Source organism: Puma concolor, chromosome A2 (genome assembly GCF_028749965.1).
Source record: "Puma concolor isolate L17-30 chromosome A2, mPumCon1.1.hap2, whole genome shotgun sequence".
Taxonomy (NCBI): domain Eukaryota; kingdom Metazoa; phylum Chordata; class Mammalia; order Carnivora; family Felidae; genus Puma; species Puma concolor.
In genome coordinates, this window is record NC_141668.1 from 53,236,780 (window position 1) to 53,252,591 (window position 15,812).

At 42.4% G+C, this 15,812-nt stretch overlaps 1 protein-coding gene across 2 annotated transcripts in view; it reads left to right on the forward strand.

Moving 5' to 3' along the window:
* Positions 1 to 14,332, forward strand: part of GSDME (gasdermin E) — a 64,728-nt gene extending 50,396 nt beyond the window's left edge. For both annotated transcript variants that reach the window (XM_025929854.2, XM_086694177.1), the window contains 3 exons: positions 21 to 216; positions 10,110 to 10,183; positions 12,883 to 14,332. In XM_025929854.2, the coding sequence (XP_025785639.1) occupies positions 21 to 216; positions 10,110 to 10,183; positions 12,883 to 13,113 (501 nt within the window). In that variant the 3' untranslated portion in view covers positions 13,114 to 14,332. The remainder of the gene's footprint in view (positions 1 to 20; positions 217 to 10,109; positions 10,184 to 12,882) is intronic.
* Positions 14,333 to 15,812: the final 1,480 nt, after the last annotated feature.

The following is a 15,812-nucleotide window of genomic DNA, read 5'->3' on the forward strand; positions in this document are numbered from 1 at the left end:
CTTTTCTCTTCCTTATGCAGTGTGAGGACATATTAAGTGGCCTGTCACTCCCAATGGCAATACTGGGGAAGCTGAAGCCCCCACAGCAGCAGGACCTCATGGCTTTCCTGTGTCTGGTGGGGTACAGAATGCAGGGCAAGTGTCCAGGCCCAGAGGATACAATCAGCAACCAGGAGCTCTTTTCTACAGCCTACTTCTTGGTCAGTGCACTAGCAGGTATGGAAAGAGAGAAAGAAAGTGCTGTTGTGGCTTTGAAATTGCTTTGCTTATTGTTGTGGAAGATGTGGTAAATATGGTTACTTCCCTTTCAGCAGTACAGGGAGGGTAAGTGAAAGGCTGAGGAAACATATCATCGCCATGAAAAGTCAAAGACTTCAGTGTGATGCCAGCTTCCTCTACTCTCTCTTTTCTCTTCCAAGGAGGGCTGTCTGCAGGCACATACCCTCAGCAGCAAAGGAAGGCATCTCCTCAAACACAGCCTGTGATTCATACTTGAGCCCTGACACTGCTGCATGGAAGTGGCTTCCATCTGCCTAGTGTTTTGGTACTTCTGACCCTCATTGTGCTTTTTCCTCTAGTGTTTTGGTACTTCTGACCCTCATTGTGCTTTTTCCTCTAGTGTTTTGGTACTTCTGACCCTCATTGCAGACTTATTGGCCACCTTGTGTACCTTTGGGCAGGGAGACTGTAGAGAGTATCCCAATGCACTAGGATGCTGGGCCCAGCAGCAACACAGCTTCCACGATGGTCCTGGGATGGCCCTTCTGGAGCACAGTGGTGCAGTGGTTATCTAGGAGTGGACCCTGCCCTGCCACTCCTCTATCACTCCCATCCAGGATTCACCATGCCGGAGGGTCTTGGGTATCAGAAGGTAGTCATCCTATGTAAGGAGGCTGGGCTTCCAGTTCCTTCTTGGAAAGGCAAGACCTGGCACAGCAGCCTAGGATCTCTGTCCCCACAACTTCCCTTCATGATGATATTAGTTGAGGTGTTGACTTCCTGATGCATTCATGGCTGCTCCCCAGCACCACAGACAAACAGAGGCCAAGGAGATTATCAGGTTTTAAAAAGTTAATCAGACAGGATCCCTCTTGCTAGCTCTACATGCCAACGAATATATGTTACGTATATATGCTGTGTTCTAATTCATGGATACATGTTTTAACTAGGACAGGACATAAAATAGAGGCCTGTGGAACACTACTAGAGACCCTTCCTCCCTGATGTTAACATCAGTGTACTCGAGTCTTTCGATATAGCCATTCTATTAGGGGCTAATCTACTGGCCAGAGTTTTCCAGTTTGTGAAGGGCTTTTTTTTTTTTTTTTTCTCACATGCCTTATTACTTATTGAAATATTTGTATCAATAGCCTAGTTCAGTGATGTGAAATATGCAGTATGTGGCTGAAATGGTGAATGCATCACAGTCCCCTTCTCCTTGAAACCTGGACAAAGTTTCAAATTCTCTGCAGCCTTGCACATAGGCAGCCACTGGGAGTTGACACATAACCTGAGACTTACTTGCTGTTTCTGACAAGTTGTCAGAACAACTGCTGTCAGTTGTTTTGGATGCTCAACCGACTGAGCCACCCAGATGCCCCTATCAGTTCTAGTTTTTTGATGGGAGTTTTCTGGGTTTTCTATACATAGTATAATGTCATTTGCAAAGAGTGAAAGTTTGACTTCTTCCTCACCAGTTTGAATGCCTTTTTTATTGTTGTCTGATTGCTGTGGCTAGGGCTTTTAGTACTATTATGTTTAATAAAAGTGGTGAGAGTACACATCCTTATCTTGTTCCTGACCTTAGGGGAAGACTCTCAGTTTGTCCCCATTGAAGATGATGTTAGCTGTGGGTTTTTCATAAATGGCATTTATTATGTTGAGATAAGTTCCCTCTAAACCTACTTTGTTGAGGGTTATTATGATGAATAGATGTTGTACTTTGTCAAATGCTTTTTCAGTGTCTATTGAAGTGATCATTTGGTTCTTAGCTTTTCTCTTATTAAAAAAATTTTTTTTTATTTTTTTATTTTTGAGAAACAGACAGGGAGAGGGGCAGAGAGAGAGGGAGACACAGAATCTGAAGCAGGCTCCAGGCTCTGAACTGTCAGCATACAGCCCGACACAAAGCTTGAACTCATGAATCATGAGATCATGACCTGAGCTGAAGTCAGATCCTTAACCAACTTATCCTTTCTCTTATTGGTGTGATGTATCACATTGATTTGTGACTATTGAATCAACCTTGCAGCCCAGGAATAAATTGCATTTGGTCATGGTGAATGATTTTTTAAATGTATTGGGTTTGGGTTCGGTTTGCTAGTATTTTCTTGAGGATTTTAGAATCCATGTTCATCAGAGATAATGGCCTAAAATTCTGTTTTGTTTTGTTTTGTTTTGGTGTTTTCATCTGGTTTTGCTATCAGGATAACACTACTCTCATAGAATGAATTTGGAACTTTTTTCCTTCCTTTTTATCTTTTGGAATAGTTTGAGAAGCATAGTTATTAACTCTTCTTTAAATGTTTGGTAGAATTTGCCTGTGGAACCATCTGGTCCTGGACTTTGGTTTCTTGGGAGTTGTTTGATTACTGATTCAATTTCTTTGCTGGTAATCTATTCAAAGTTTCTATTTTTTTTTTTTTCCTGTTTTGGTAGGTTATATGTTTCTAGGAATTTATCCATTTCTTCTAGGTTATCCAGTTTTTTGACATATAATTTTTTATACTACTCTCATATAAGTTGTATTTCTGTGGTGTTTGTTATTTTTAATCTCTCATTTGTGACTTTATTTGGGTCCTTTCTCTTTTTTTCTTGATATGTCCAGCTAGAGGTTTATCAATTTTTTTGTCCCCCTCCCCCGCAAAGAACCAGCTCCTGGTTTCATTGATCTTCCATTGTTGTCTTAGTTTCTATATCATTTATTTCTGTTCTAGTCTTTATTATTTCCTTCCCTCTGCTGGTTTTAGGTTTTGTTCTTTTTCTAGCTCCTTTAGGTATAAGATTAGATTGTGTATTTGACATTTTTGCTGTTGGGGCAGGCCTATATTGCTATACACTTTCCTCTTATGACTGCTTTTGCTGCATCCCAAAGGTTTTGGACCATCATGTTTTCATTTTCATTTGTTTCCATGTAATTTTTAATTTTGCCTTTAATTTCCTGGTTGACTCATTTATTGTTTAGTAGCATGTTATTTAACCCCCATGTATTTGTGGTGTTTCCAGATTTTTTCTTGTGGTTGACTTCTAGTTTCATAATGTTGTAGTCAGAAAAGCTGCATGGTATGACTGATCTTTTTAAGTTTGTTGAGGCTTGTTTGTGGTCTAATATGCGGTCTGTTCTGCAGAACGTTCCTTGTGCACTTGAAAAGAATGTGTATTATGCTGTTTTAGGAAGGAATGTTCTGAATATAACTGTTAAACCCATCTGGTCCAGTGTGTCACTCAAAGCCATCTTCTTGCTGATTTTCTGTTTAGATAATCTGTCCATTGATATAAGTGGGGTGTTAAAGTCCCCTCCTGTTACTGTATTATTATAGATTAGTTATTTCCTTTATGTTTGTTATTAACTCCTTTATGTATTTGGGTGCTCCCATGTTGGATGCATACATATTTCAATTTTTATGTCTTCTTGCTGGATGATGGCCTCTTTATTATTATATAGTGTCCTTCTTTGTCTCTTGTTACAGTCTTGTTTTAAAGTCTATTTTGTCCAATATAAGTATTGCTATACCAGCTTTCTTCTGACATCCTTTTGCATGATAAATGTGTCTCTATCCCCTCACTTTCAATCTGAAGGTGTCTTTAGGTCTAAAATAAGTCTTTTGTTGGGGTGCCTGGGTGGCTCAGTCGGTTAAGCATCTGCTGACTTAAGCTCAGGTCAAGATCTCACCATTCCCAAGTTGGAGTCCCACGTCGGGCTGTGTGCTGACAGCTCAGAGCCTAGAGCCTGTGTCAGATTCTGTGTCTCCCTCTCTCTCTGCCCCTCCCCTGCTTCCACTCTGTCTCTCTCTCTCAAAAATAAATACTAAAAAATTTTTTTTAAAAAATAAGTCTCTTGTTGGCAGCATATAGATGGGTCTTATTTTTTAATCTACTCTGTTACTCTCTATCTTTTGATTGGAGCATTTAGTCCATTTATATTCCAAGATATTATTGATATGCATTTGTTGCCATTTTATTATTTGTTTCGTGGTTGTTTCTGAACATTTTCTCTGATCCTTTCTTGCTTTCATGGTTTACTGGTTTTCTTTAGTGATATATTTGCATTTCTATCTCTTTATTCTTTGCCTCTTTACTAGTGCTTTTGGTTTGTGGTTACCATTAGGTGTGTACATAACATCTTCTGCATGTAGCAGAACATAACATAGCATAACATCTTCTGCATGTAAGTTGGTTACTTATGTTTGAACCCATTCATTACTCCTTCTTTCTCAATGTTTTAAGTACATAGTGTCATATTTTATGTCTTTTTTGTGAGTTCCTTGACTGTTTTTTCACAGAAATACTCATTTTTATTGCTTTTGTGTTTTTGACCTTCATACTGTCATTTTTTTATCTTTCCTTTCTAGTCAAGAGTCCCCTTTAGTATTTCTTGCAGGGCTGGTTTAATGGTCATGAACTCCTTTAGTTTTTGCTTATCTGGGAAAATCTTTATCTCTCTTCTATTCTAATGATAGCCTTGCTGGACAGTGTTCTTGGCTGCTGATTTTTCCCACTCAGTACTTTGAATATATCCTGCCACTCCCTTCTGGCTTGGAAAGTTTCTGCTGAAAAATCCAGATAGCCTTATGGTGTTTTCTTTTGTATGTAACTGGTTACTTTGTCTTGCTGCTTTTATTCTTAAATTTTTATTTACCTATTTATTTGTTTGACAGAGTGCAAGCAAACAAGTGGGGAAGGGCAGAGGGAGGGAGAGAGAATCTTAAATGGGCTCCATGCCCAGTGCAGAACCCAATACTGAGGCTTGCTCCCACAACCCTCAGATCATGACTTGAGCTGAAATCAAGAGTTGGATGCTTAAATGACTGAGCCACCCAGGTGCCCCTGTCTTTTAATATTTTTTCATTATCACTATATTTTGCCATTTTAATTACAGTATGTCTTGGTGTGCATCTGCTTTTGCTGATTTAGTTGGAGGTTCTCTGTGCCTCCTGAATCTGGATATCTGTTTCCTTCCCTGGATCAGGGTAATTTTCAGCTATTATTTCTTCAAATAAATTTTCTGGCTCCTTTTCTCTCTCTGCTTCTTCTGGAACTCCTATAATGTGAATGTCATTACATTTGATGGAGTCACTGAGTTTCCTAAGTCTATTCTTGTTTTGCATAGTTATTTTTTCTCTTTTGTTCAGCTTGATTTCTTTCCATTACTGTCTTTTCTATCATTAATTGATTCCTGTGTTTTCTCCAGCCTGATACTCATGCCATCAAGACTGTTTCTCATTTTGTTTGTTTATTGAGCCCTTTATCTCTGCTATGTTATTCCTTATCTCTGGGTTAATGGTCTCCCTAGTGTTCTCCACTCTTTTCTCAAGTCCTATGAGAATCCTTAGGATCACAGCTTTAAATTCTTTACCAGGCATGGTACTATATATCTGTTTTTCTTAGAACTTCTGAGGTAGCCTTGTCTTTTCATTTGGGACAAAATGTCTTCTTATTTTGTCTAAGTCTCTGTGCCTGTTTCGTTGTTAGGAAAGTTAGCTACATCTTCTGTTCTTACCCTTAGGTAAGGGCTTTATGAAGAAGAGATCCTGTAGTGCTCTGCAGTGTAATGGCCCCTGTTCCCCAAGGCCTGGTGATTCCAGGAGTGTCTCTAACGTGTCCTGGCTACTTTATCCTTCAGACTAGTCTATAGAGCCTCTCTTTGTTGTGGACAGAGTTTGGTCCTTGGCCTGAGTTGGTGTGTTTAACTAGGTGTGCTCTGGTCTGCTTGTTAATGAGATCTATTGCTGCTGCCACTGGAACAGAGGCCTCACAAAACGTGTAAGTCAGGAGATGCAGTGTTGTCAGGAGTTTGGGGCCCTCTTCTGAAGGGGGGGCCTGCTGGGAATGAGGCAAGCATGACTGGAAAGTGTGGTTCTTGCAGAGCATGATGCTAGGTATAATTGAGTTAAGTACCAACTGTTGGCATTACACTTTTTAGAACTTTAAAATTTTTTTACATGTTTTTATTTATTTGTGTGAGAGAGAGAGACAGAATGCAAGCTGGGCAGGGGCAGAAAGAAAGGGAGACACAAAATCCAAAGCAGCCTCTAGGCCCTGAGCTGTCAGTACAGAGCCCAATGCAGAGCTGGAACTCGTAAACCACAAGATAATGACCTGGGCCGAAGTTGGATGCTCAACCGACTGAGCCAGCCAGGTGCCCCTTGCCCTGGTTACTACAGGTGACTCTGCTTTTATGTTAATGGGAGGGGTAGGGGAAGGCATTTGCCAGTTCCTATGTTCTCAGAGGGGTCTCTCTATGAACACTGTCTCTCTAGAACATGCTCTCAGATGAGCAACTAACCTCCCCAGTGTGTGCCCCAAGACACTCTTCAGATTGCTATTTCATGCTGTATGTCTGCGGGCTATTTGGGGCTGCTCTTGAAGAGAAGGCAGGCGATGTCCTTTAAAAATCGGGGCTTTAAGCACCCCTGGTTGCAAGAACTCAGGAAGTAAGTGCCCTTTTGCTTTCCAAGCCAATTGCTGTGGGGATTCATTTTTTCTGTATGCTCCCCTGTGTTTCACCCTTCTCTGTGACCACTGCTCCCTCCATTCTGTGGTTGCCATGATCCATTTCTCTCTCAAGCCACAACTCTGGACTCTATCTTCTTGATGTGGCCTCTTCTCTACCTTTAGTTGTGGAGTTTATTCTGCCAGTCTTCAGATAGATTTCTGGCGTCCTTAGGATGATATGATAGTTGTCTAGTTGTATTTGTGGGATGCAGCAAGCCTAGGTTCCTCCTACTCAGCTGCCATCTTCCCCTTCTTCTTCAAGTAGGCCTGTCATGGGAAAACTGGGGGTAGTAGGCAGCCAAGAACTCTCTCCATTTGTTACTGTCCCATGGGGCCCAGGATCTCAAGCCTGCTCACCACCAGAGCCAGGTGATCAAGAGGTATTCTCTGGCTGGCAACCATAAAAACTAGAGCATCAGACCCGTGCGATGGCTCCCCTCCAGGCGATATTGGTGCTCTGGAGTGTGGTAGAGGAAGGATGCAAAGATGGTAAGCACTGGCAGCTATCTATCCTTACAGTGTACTCCAGCAGGCCTCTCCTCTGTTTGAGGTGTCTGCCCTTTAGATTGCTGCTTGTTTCTTTTTTAATGTTTGTTTTTGAATGACAGTGTGAGCAGGGAGTGGCACAGAGAGAGGGAAACACAGAATCCAAAACAGGCCCCAAGTTCTGAGTCTGGATGTGGGGCTCAAACCCAGAAACTGTGAGATCATGACCTGAGCTGAAGTTGGATGCTTAGCTGACTGAGCCACACAGGCACCCCCAGATTGCTGCTTTAAGATAACAAGCCTGTTGCACAGAAAGTCTGGACACCTGTCAAACGGCTGGCTTGGTGTAGGTAAGTCCATGTGCAAGGCTTTAATGAACCATTTCTCAGTTTGCTATAGCCTTGTGGGTCTCAAGGACATGAGCCCCATTGGCTTTCAAAGCTAGAGGTGTAAGGAGCTGGTTCCTGGGGTGCCTGTCTTAAAAATGTAGGGTTCAAACTCTTTGCTTTTCATAGAGAAGCTTTTAAGTTCTCTTCCAATTGTGGGTCACTGTGCCAAAGGTGGGGTTTATGGTGACTTTGTGGCTCAGCCTTTCTTACCTGCTTCAATGTGGGATGTTCCTTGCTTGCCAGATGTGTAGGAGTTGCTCTGGTGGTTGTGGGTTTTTTTTTTCAGAGGATATTGTTCCATATGTAGCTGGAGATTTGGGGCACCACAGGAAGAGGTGGGTTCAGGATCTTCCTACATTGCACCTTGAACCAGTCTCTTCATGCTTAACTTATCCAGCATCTTGCCTGTGTCTGGAACTCTTCCTCAACCACTTTGTGACCTTAAGTGTGAACTCCTCAGGTCTCATTTGTAAAGAGAATACAGAAGAGCAGTCAAAATAAATCATTTCAACTCAAGAAATACTGAAGAGGCCTCTTATGTGTTGTAGGCACTGCTAGGTGCTGAGATAGGGGAAGATAATCATCTGCACCCACAGGGAAGTTAAAGTAGTAAAATTAGTTGGTATGGTTTGTAAAGCAGATGCTGTTATTTCATCCTTCTCTCCTTACCACCATTGCTCAAAATAGTGAATGACTATCCTCCTAACCTGGAACTAAAGTATTTCTAAGAATAAGGGAGAGTGGATGATGACTACACGGGACTCAGGAGCCAGAAAAGTGAGGGAATGGAAGCATAAACACGGGAGATGATGTGTGACAGTGGCTCGGCCAGGACATGATCATGTTCCAGGTGACTTTGTCACTGCCCTTCCCGGTCCTGTGATCTTTCCACCTGGGGTCATATATTTACCAGCTGCATCTTCCTGATTTGAGATAAGGGCCTGCTTGATAATTCATGGACTGTGGACCCTCTCTGTGGGCAAATGCAAACACAACATTTAAATGCAATTTTAGGGGGTTCTCAAGAGGGAGGACTGCCTTATCTTCCTAGCAGCATTTCTGTCTTAGAAATGGGCTATAGTTCATTGTACTCTGCTGGGCCACAGCCTTGGTGACATGTTGCTATTTATAAATAAGGCTGCTAACGAATGCAGGAAATGGAGGGAGTTCATGAGTGGTCCCTGGACCAGATGATGCAACAGGTGACTCATTTCTCTCTTTGCCTTTCCAGTTCAAAGGTTATAGCCTGAGGGATTTGGGTTCTCTGTGTCTGTTTTTATCCTGGTTGGTATTTAAAATCCATTTTGAATAACATTGATGTGGATTTCCTTTTCCTGGGACTTGGCAGGGCCCTTCCAGTGTAGCCCTCAGCCTCATCACAACCCTGCACCAACTCATTGTGCCATTGGTGCCCCTTGTGTCAAGCTAGTGTGGGTGGCTGGAGGGGCTCTGCAGTGCCACCCCTTTATCCAGCCATGTTGCATTTTTGTCCCCAAAATGACTAGTGACCTGAGTGGAAGGAACCCTTCACAGTTTACTTGGTTCTCTGGCATATGCAGAAACAAAACTATGGTCAAATGAGGAAACATGCTCACAGAGGTATACCCAAAGTCCTACCCTAAATATGTAGCACAGCTCAAACACAGCTCTTATCACCAAATCTTAGGTTCTTTTTTTTTTTTTTTTTTTTTTTGGGTGAAAAAATTTAGATTTAGCCAGCTGGATTCCATTTAGATGATCTCAATTTCATTGGCAATAGTCAAAGTATCATAGTGAGGAGCCAGTTGAACATATGCTGCCTTCTCTCCATTGGGCCTGATGGAGGTGTTGATCTTGGCCACATCAATGTCATACAGCTGCTTCACACAGCCTGTGCTTCACACAGGCTTCATACAGCCTGTTTTATCTGGTGCTTGTTGGCTTTGACCTCCATAATGAACACAAGTGTGTTATTCTCTTCTGTTTCCTTCATGGCTGACTCAAGATTAGGGGGAACTTGATGATGGCATAGTGGTCAAGTGGGTTTCTCCTGGTCGGGGGGCACTCTTTTGAGGGTATTTGGGCTGCCTTTGGAGACACAGTGTCTTGGCCTGTTGGAAGGTAGGTGACGTAGATTTGTGTGTGTGTGTGATTTCAGCACCCTTTTCTGGGCCTTCAAAGCCTTTGCTTTGGCTTTGGGAGGGGCACAAGCTTCCTTCTTCACCTTTGTTGTCTTTAAGAAAAGGTAGGTTCTACTTTTCTACATAAATTTGCTTTTCCTTGTGTCTGTACAGTTCTTCCTGATTGGCAAATTGAATGCCAAGGACTATCCTCTAGTGAACACAGAGCTGGTTACCTGGTTCCCACCTAAAAGGCCTTTGCTGCCTCTTTAGCACCTTTCATTTTTTCAGTAATTACTGAGACTGAGCATGTTCTCTGCCTGGCTGATGGGAGAGCACTAAAGTATAAATTAGGTACAATTCAGGGGCTGGCCTGTTCCCATGGGTTTTTTGGACAGTGACTGATGTTTGTCTCCTGCAGAAATGCCAGACAATGCAGCGGTTCTGCTGGGTGTTTGCTGTAAACTCCAGATTATTCCTGCGCTGTGTCACTTGGTAAGAAACCTCTCAGATGGGACCTGGGGATGGGCACCCGACAACTGATAAAACACCTTTAGGATTTCTCATCCATAACAGCCCTTCAAGATAGGTTAAACAGATGTTATTAACTCCACTTTTTTTTTGTATCACACTGTCCACATCACACCACACACCCTACCCTATGGGAAGACTGAGATTGAGAGGAAAAGGATTTGTACAAAGAACTTGTTAGTAGGGTAGGACTCTCAACTTTGCCATTAGATTCCAAATCTCATGTTTTTCCCAGTGTTTGGAGAATTTTGGTCAAGGTTTGGTTGCAACATTGCAGGGAAGGAACCTGACACCATTTGCAGGGTTATGGTTAGGCCAGTTGGATACAGCTCTGCCTCAAATTCACCAGGAAGGTATTTAAGAGGAGACTGGTCTCAGAGTTAGGTAGTGATGACCTTAGCCCTGGAGAGTCAAGATTAAGCCTTACCTTTTTAAGTTACAAATTGGGTCATTAATAGAAGGAACCATCAATACACTGCCCAGAAGTCACTCGAATGGGGCAGGTGTTGCTCAGCCTGGGGCAGAGAACAAAAGCATACCAGGCTAGATTATTTTAAGGTCTGGTTACCGGACATGCTTTGTAGGCTAAAAAATCCAAAGCTCAGAGCTCTGCTCCCAGATCTGGGAAGTAGGTATTGAGATTAAGTGCCTGGACAGGACCCTGAAATTTGTTATCCATCTAGTCTGAGAACTTTGAGCACCATGCTTAGTGCCTTGGGTACTTCTCTGAATAGCAAAGACATCTGAACAAGGGCATTGTTCCAAGGAACAGTTTACAGCCCATTCACAACTGAAAGCAGTTTCTACCCACTGGTAGAGGAATTCTGGGTTCTTGTACTGTGACCACAAAAACTGAACTACTTGAAAATGTGCCAGCATGTTTGTTCTGGGGTCAGCTAAGGGTAAAGGCTGGTGGTGTAGTTATGAAAACAGTATCATCTATTTGTCCGTAATGATGAGCATAGCAGTAACTTTGCACTTAGCATTTCCCAGGGTCCTAAGATTTACAAAATTATCTACTGCATTCAGGAAATACTTCCTGAATTGTGTGTATATTACTGCAAGACCACATTAGCTAATTCCCGTTCCCAACAAACTCATACTTCATTGTCATCTTCCTTGTAGTCTGCGTTAGATCTGATCATCCAAGTTCTGCTTTGTTGGTCTAAAGGTAGCCACATTCAGGGTTCTAGAATGGCTGGTATTCTACAGTGGCACAAAAGCCCACAGAGTCATTTGTGTGGTTTTTGGGAGCTGTTCAACATAGACAAAGAATTTTTCTTTTGAAGAATTTCCTGGGTATCTTCACATAATCTGCCCTAGATACTGCAGCAACGCTAAAGACAATGAGGCTCCTGCCTTCTGAACGAATTTGGGTATTGTGTTTCTTATAGGGATTTACTTAGAACAGGTACAAAATTCTACCTGTATTCCTGTCTTCTCTTATCTGGTGGCCAGAATAACTTGGAGAGCCTTTCAGAAGGGCTTTTGGAAGAACAGCATCAGATACACTAATTGTTTGCCAAACTGGGAAGAAGGTGAGTTAGAGACTGCTAATTCTGCGCCTGCCCCCACCCTTTGGGTGACCCTTACCTAGAAGGGTCTCTGGACCCATGGGCCTGGCAGATATTCAGAGTAGGAAGCTGGATGCTGCTCAGCCCCTATCCACTAGACTCCAGACACAGCCTGCTATAGGCAGTCTTGAGGCTGTGCCAGTAGAGCTCATTCTTAAATCGCTGGGATGTGGTGCTCAAAGAGCAAGCCTGGTCCACTCTGAAGTCAAACAGAGTTGATGGTCTTGACCAAAAGCTGATGTTAAGCCTGTGGTAATTACTTTTATCAAATGCGTGCTGCACTTCTGCCACTGGGGCAAGTTTTAGTAAGGTTATCATTGCTCAGGACATTTCTGGAAATTTTTTGGATTCCCTTCATTTTTTTATTTTAAATTTTACTCTCTACATTAATTGGATCTGGTTTTCAATGCCTGTGTAAAAATCTGAGAACTTGCAATTAGAGCAGCAGCTGAAGTGAACTCTCATTCAGCACATTGAGGGCACTATGTTCTATGACAGACCAGCCTCCTAAAAAGCTTAGATTTTAGAAAACAGACTAAACAGTGACTATCTTCAGAAAGACAGTAGGGTAATAGTCGTTGAGATATGGGGGTGGAGGGAAGATCAGGAAAGGCTGTTCTGACGTGGCATTTCAATGGACCATGAGAGAGGAGAAGAAAAGGTCTATGTGGAACTCTAGAGGAAGAGTCTCCCAGGTAGAAGGAATAGCAAAAGAAAGGTTCTTGAGGCAGGAAGCATAACTAAACTGTGGTACTTAGCCCTTTGAGGAGATCAAGCAGCTGTATAGGAAATTCTAATATCATTAAAATAAACAATACATACTGTGTGTATGGGAAAGTTACATTCTGAACTTCCTAATCTCCTGAAGTTAAGGGATCTAGGAGAAGATACAGAGTTCAGAGAGTAGAAGGACTGTCAGAACTGCAGGCAAATTGGAAAACTCAGGCATAAGGTCAGGGCCCAGGTCACATAAATCTTGTTATTTGTTACATCTTAAGGGTGCTCCTTTTGAGGAATGTAAAAAACTATTTTTTCTCTGTGGATTTTCTGTAACATTTTAAGTGAATTTGCTTAAACATGTCATTTCAGTTTCATGGTCTCTCGGCTGATGGAGTATCTGATCTTAAAAACCCAATCTTGGCTCCTCTGAAGGATCTAGAAAGGTTTGGTGTCGCACAGCGTTTGTTTGCCACAGTCAACATGAACCTGGAGAGACTGCCGTCATCCATAAAAGTTGTCACCGAGGAGGACCCCAACACTGTCCCACGAATTCTTTATATAAGCCTCAGTGGGCTCTGTGCTTTACGCAGAGCACATTAATAACATGTGAATTAGAAGTACAAGACCATCAAAGTTAGGTATTTTTCAGAATTGTTAAGATACTACTGAGTTTAGCTACCAAGAGGCCCAGTGTCTAAGGTAACTCCAGCACCCACAGGGTTGAGAACTCTAAGCTGGTGTTTAGTTAAAACCCTCTTCTACAGCGAGATAGGTCCATCTATCACTTTCTTTCATAAAGACAGCTGAGTCTATAGAACATGTGCTGATTGAGGAAATGAACTGTAAATACCACTACAGTATACATATTCCTCTGCTGAATAAAATTAAAATGATCTCATAGCAGGACACCCTTCCTTAGGGGTCTAGCTATATACATTTCATTTTTGTCATGCTTTGACTAACATACCAATTCTAGGTCTAGAACAATGCTGATTTCCTATGCATTCTGGATGTTTGATTTGTAAAATACTACATATTTTAATTCTGTCTTGACATTCTTCTATAAAAATGCATGGAATGTCTCTTTAGTGCCCCTGATTCCATTGCTAATATCCACTGGGGACCTGAAATCCCTTCTTTCCCTTAGTAAAAAGTAGCTAGGACCTCCTGCCAGAGGTCTGACTTTAGGAGCAGGGAGGATGAGAAGTCGCAGTTGTTGAAGAGAAACATGTTACCCAGCATGCATATGCATATATATATATATATATATATATATATATATATATATATATATATATATAACCTTGTCATCTACTTGAATGTTAAAATGGAAGAGATGAAGCAAACAACGCTTTCATTGCTTCAGTCAAAAACGAGACTAAATCTTAGGACGCATGAGGAAAAAAATTGCACATTGTGTGGCAACAACAAAAAAAGCACCTTAGCTACAGCTGTGGCACTATACATTGCCTTTCTGGCTTTCTGAAATAAACTTTTATAAACAACAAACTGAGGACAGATTGTGTAAGAAGAATCTACTTGTATAAAAAATAGATACACATGTACCACAGTGCAACGGGAGCTTCCTTTAAGAGTCCACAAGAAGCGGCACCTGAGTGGCTCAGTCAGTTAAGCATCTGACATCGGCTCAGGTCATGATCTCCCGGTTCGTGAGTTCAAGCCCCACGTTGGGCTCTGGGCTGACAGCTCAGAGTCAAGAGCATGCTTCGGAGTCTGTCTCCCACTGCCTGTCCCTCCGCCATTTGCACTGTGCCTTTCCATTGTCTCAAAAATAAACATTAAAAAAGCCCACAAGAAACCTGACAGTGGCTCCTTGGGGGAAGAGAGAGGAGTTAGAAGTTGGGGCAAGGCTAGGGGAGTTACCCTTCTGTTCCTGTTAGAATTTTGTATGCATGAGCCTCTAAGTTGAAATGCACCAACTAACACCACCCCAAAGCAACAAAAACTAAAGATGCCATCCCAGGATGTGCCTATACTGCTACAGGTGTTCCTAGCCACCCTGCCACCCCCCAGTTACTGCCATTCCTTAGCAGACCCCAATGTAATGTTGTGGACAAAGTAGTGCTGGGCCTCCAAAAGGCTCTTCTAACTGGAATCTTCATCACTACATATAATTATTAACTGTAAATGTACCTTTATTTACTGCTTGAGATCAAGAACTATTAAAAATAGTTACATTTGGAAACAAGTTCCAGTAGACTAGATCACCTAGAAAACAGAAAATAGGGTAATACTTCTGAAGAGGCCAGCCACCTTCACTCAGATGTTTCCATGACCACTCCTCTTTCCTAAGTGGGTGCAGAAAGAAACACATTAGCTAGTGTGGTATGGCCCTGGAACAGTCCCTCAGAGAGGTCCAGAATGTAATAATCCCTGGAACCTGTGAACATGTTACCTTACATGCCAAAAAGGGACTTCACAGGTGTTTTTCAGGTTACAGACCTTAAGATGGACAGATTATCTGGGTGGGCCCTTAAAAGAAAAAAGGCAGAAGAGTCAGAGAGATACTTGGCCAAAGAAAATGCAGGAAAGATGTGGCATAAGAAGGACTCAGTGCTGTTGCTAGCTCTGGGACAGGAGAGGTCAGTTCAAAAACAAGAGTGCAGTCCACCTGACAGCCAGGAAGAGGGGACCTGAGTTCTACAACACCATGGAACTGAAGTCCGCCAACAACCCACAGGAACCTGGAAGCAGATTCTCTCTCCAGCAGTAAGAGCCAGGGCAGGCCCTGGGAAACGTCTCAATTTTAGTTTGGCGAGACCCATGTTGGATTTCCATCCTACAGAACTAAGTCTGTGTTTTAAGCTGCTAAATTTGTGGTAATATTTTTACTGCAGTGGTAGAATACTGGCAGCGTAAGATGAAAGAATGAACGATACAAGTGAGAAGTACACTGGACTAGCAGTTTCTGAAGTACAAGGTAGGGAATCCCAGAAACTTGCTTGAGAAAGAGTTGCAAAGTACCTTTTCTGGAAGCAGGCTTCATGCACTCACCCACAGTCATGCGTCTACCTCTTGGGCAGCCTGGCAGGTCCACCTCCCTTTTCCACCGCAGGCCTCAAGGGTGAGCTGTGTGCCCCAGCAGGCGTTGTCTTTCCCACCGGGGCTTCTCTTGCTTGGCTGGTCCTAGCATCTCATGCTATCTAAGCACAAAGGCCTTTTCTTGATCCTATATTTTAATCTTCCCTGTGTCTGCAGTTTCTTTTTCCTTGAGTACATCACCTTTGAAAGCCACCAAATCACTTGGGCTGGGACAAAGGAAACAACAGTTAGGGTTT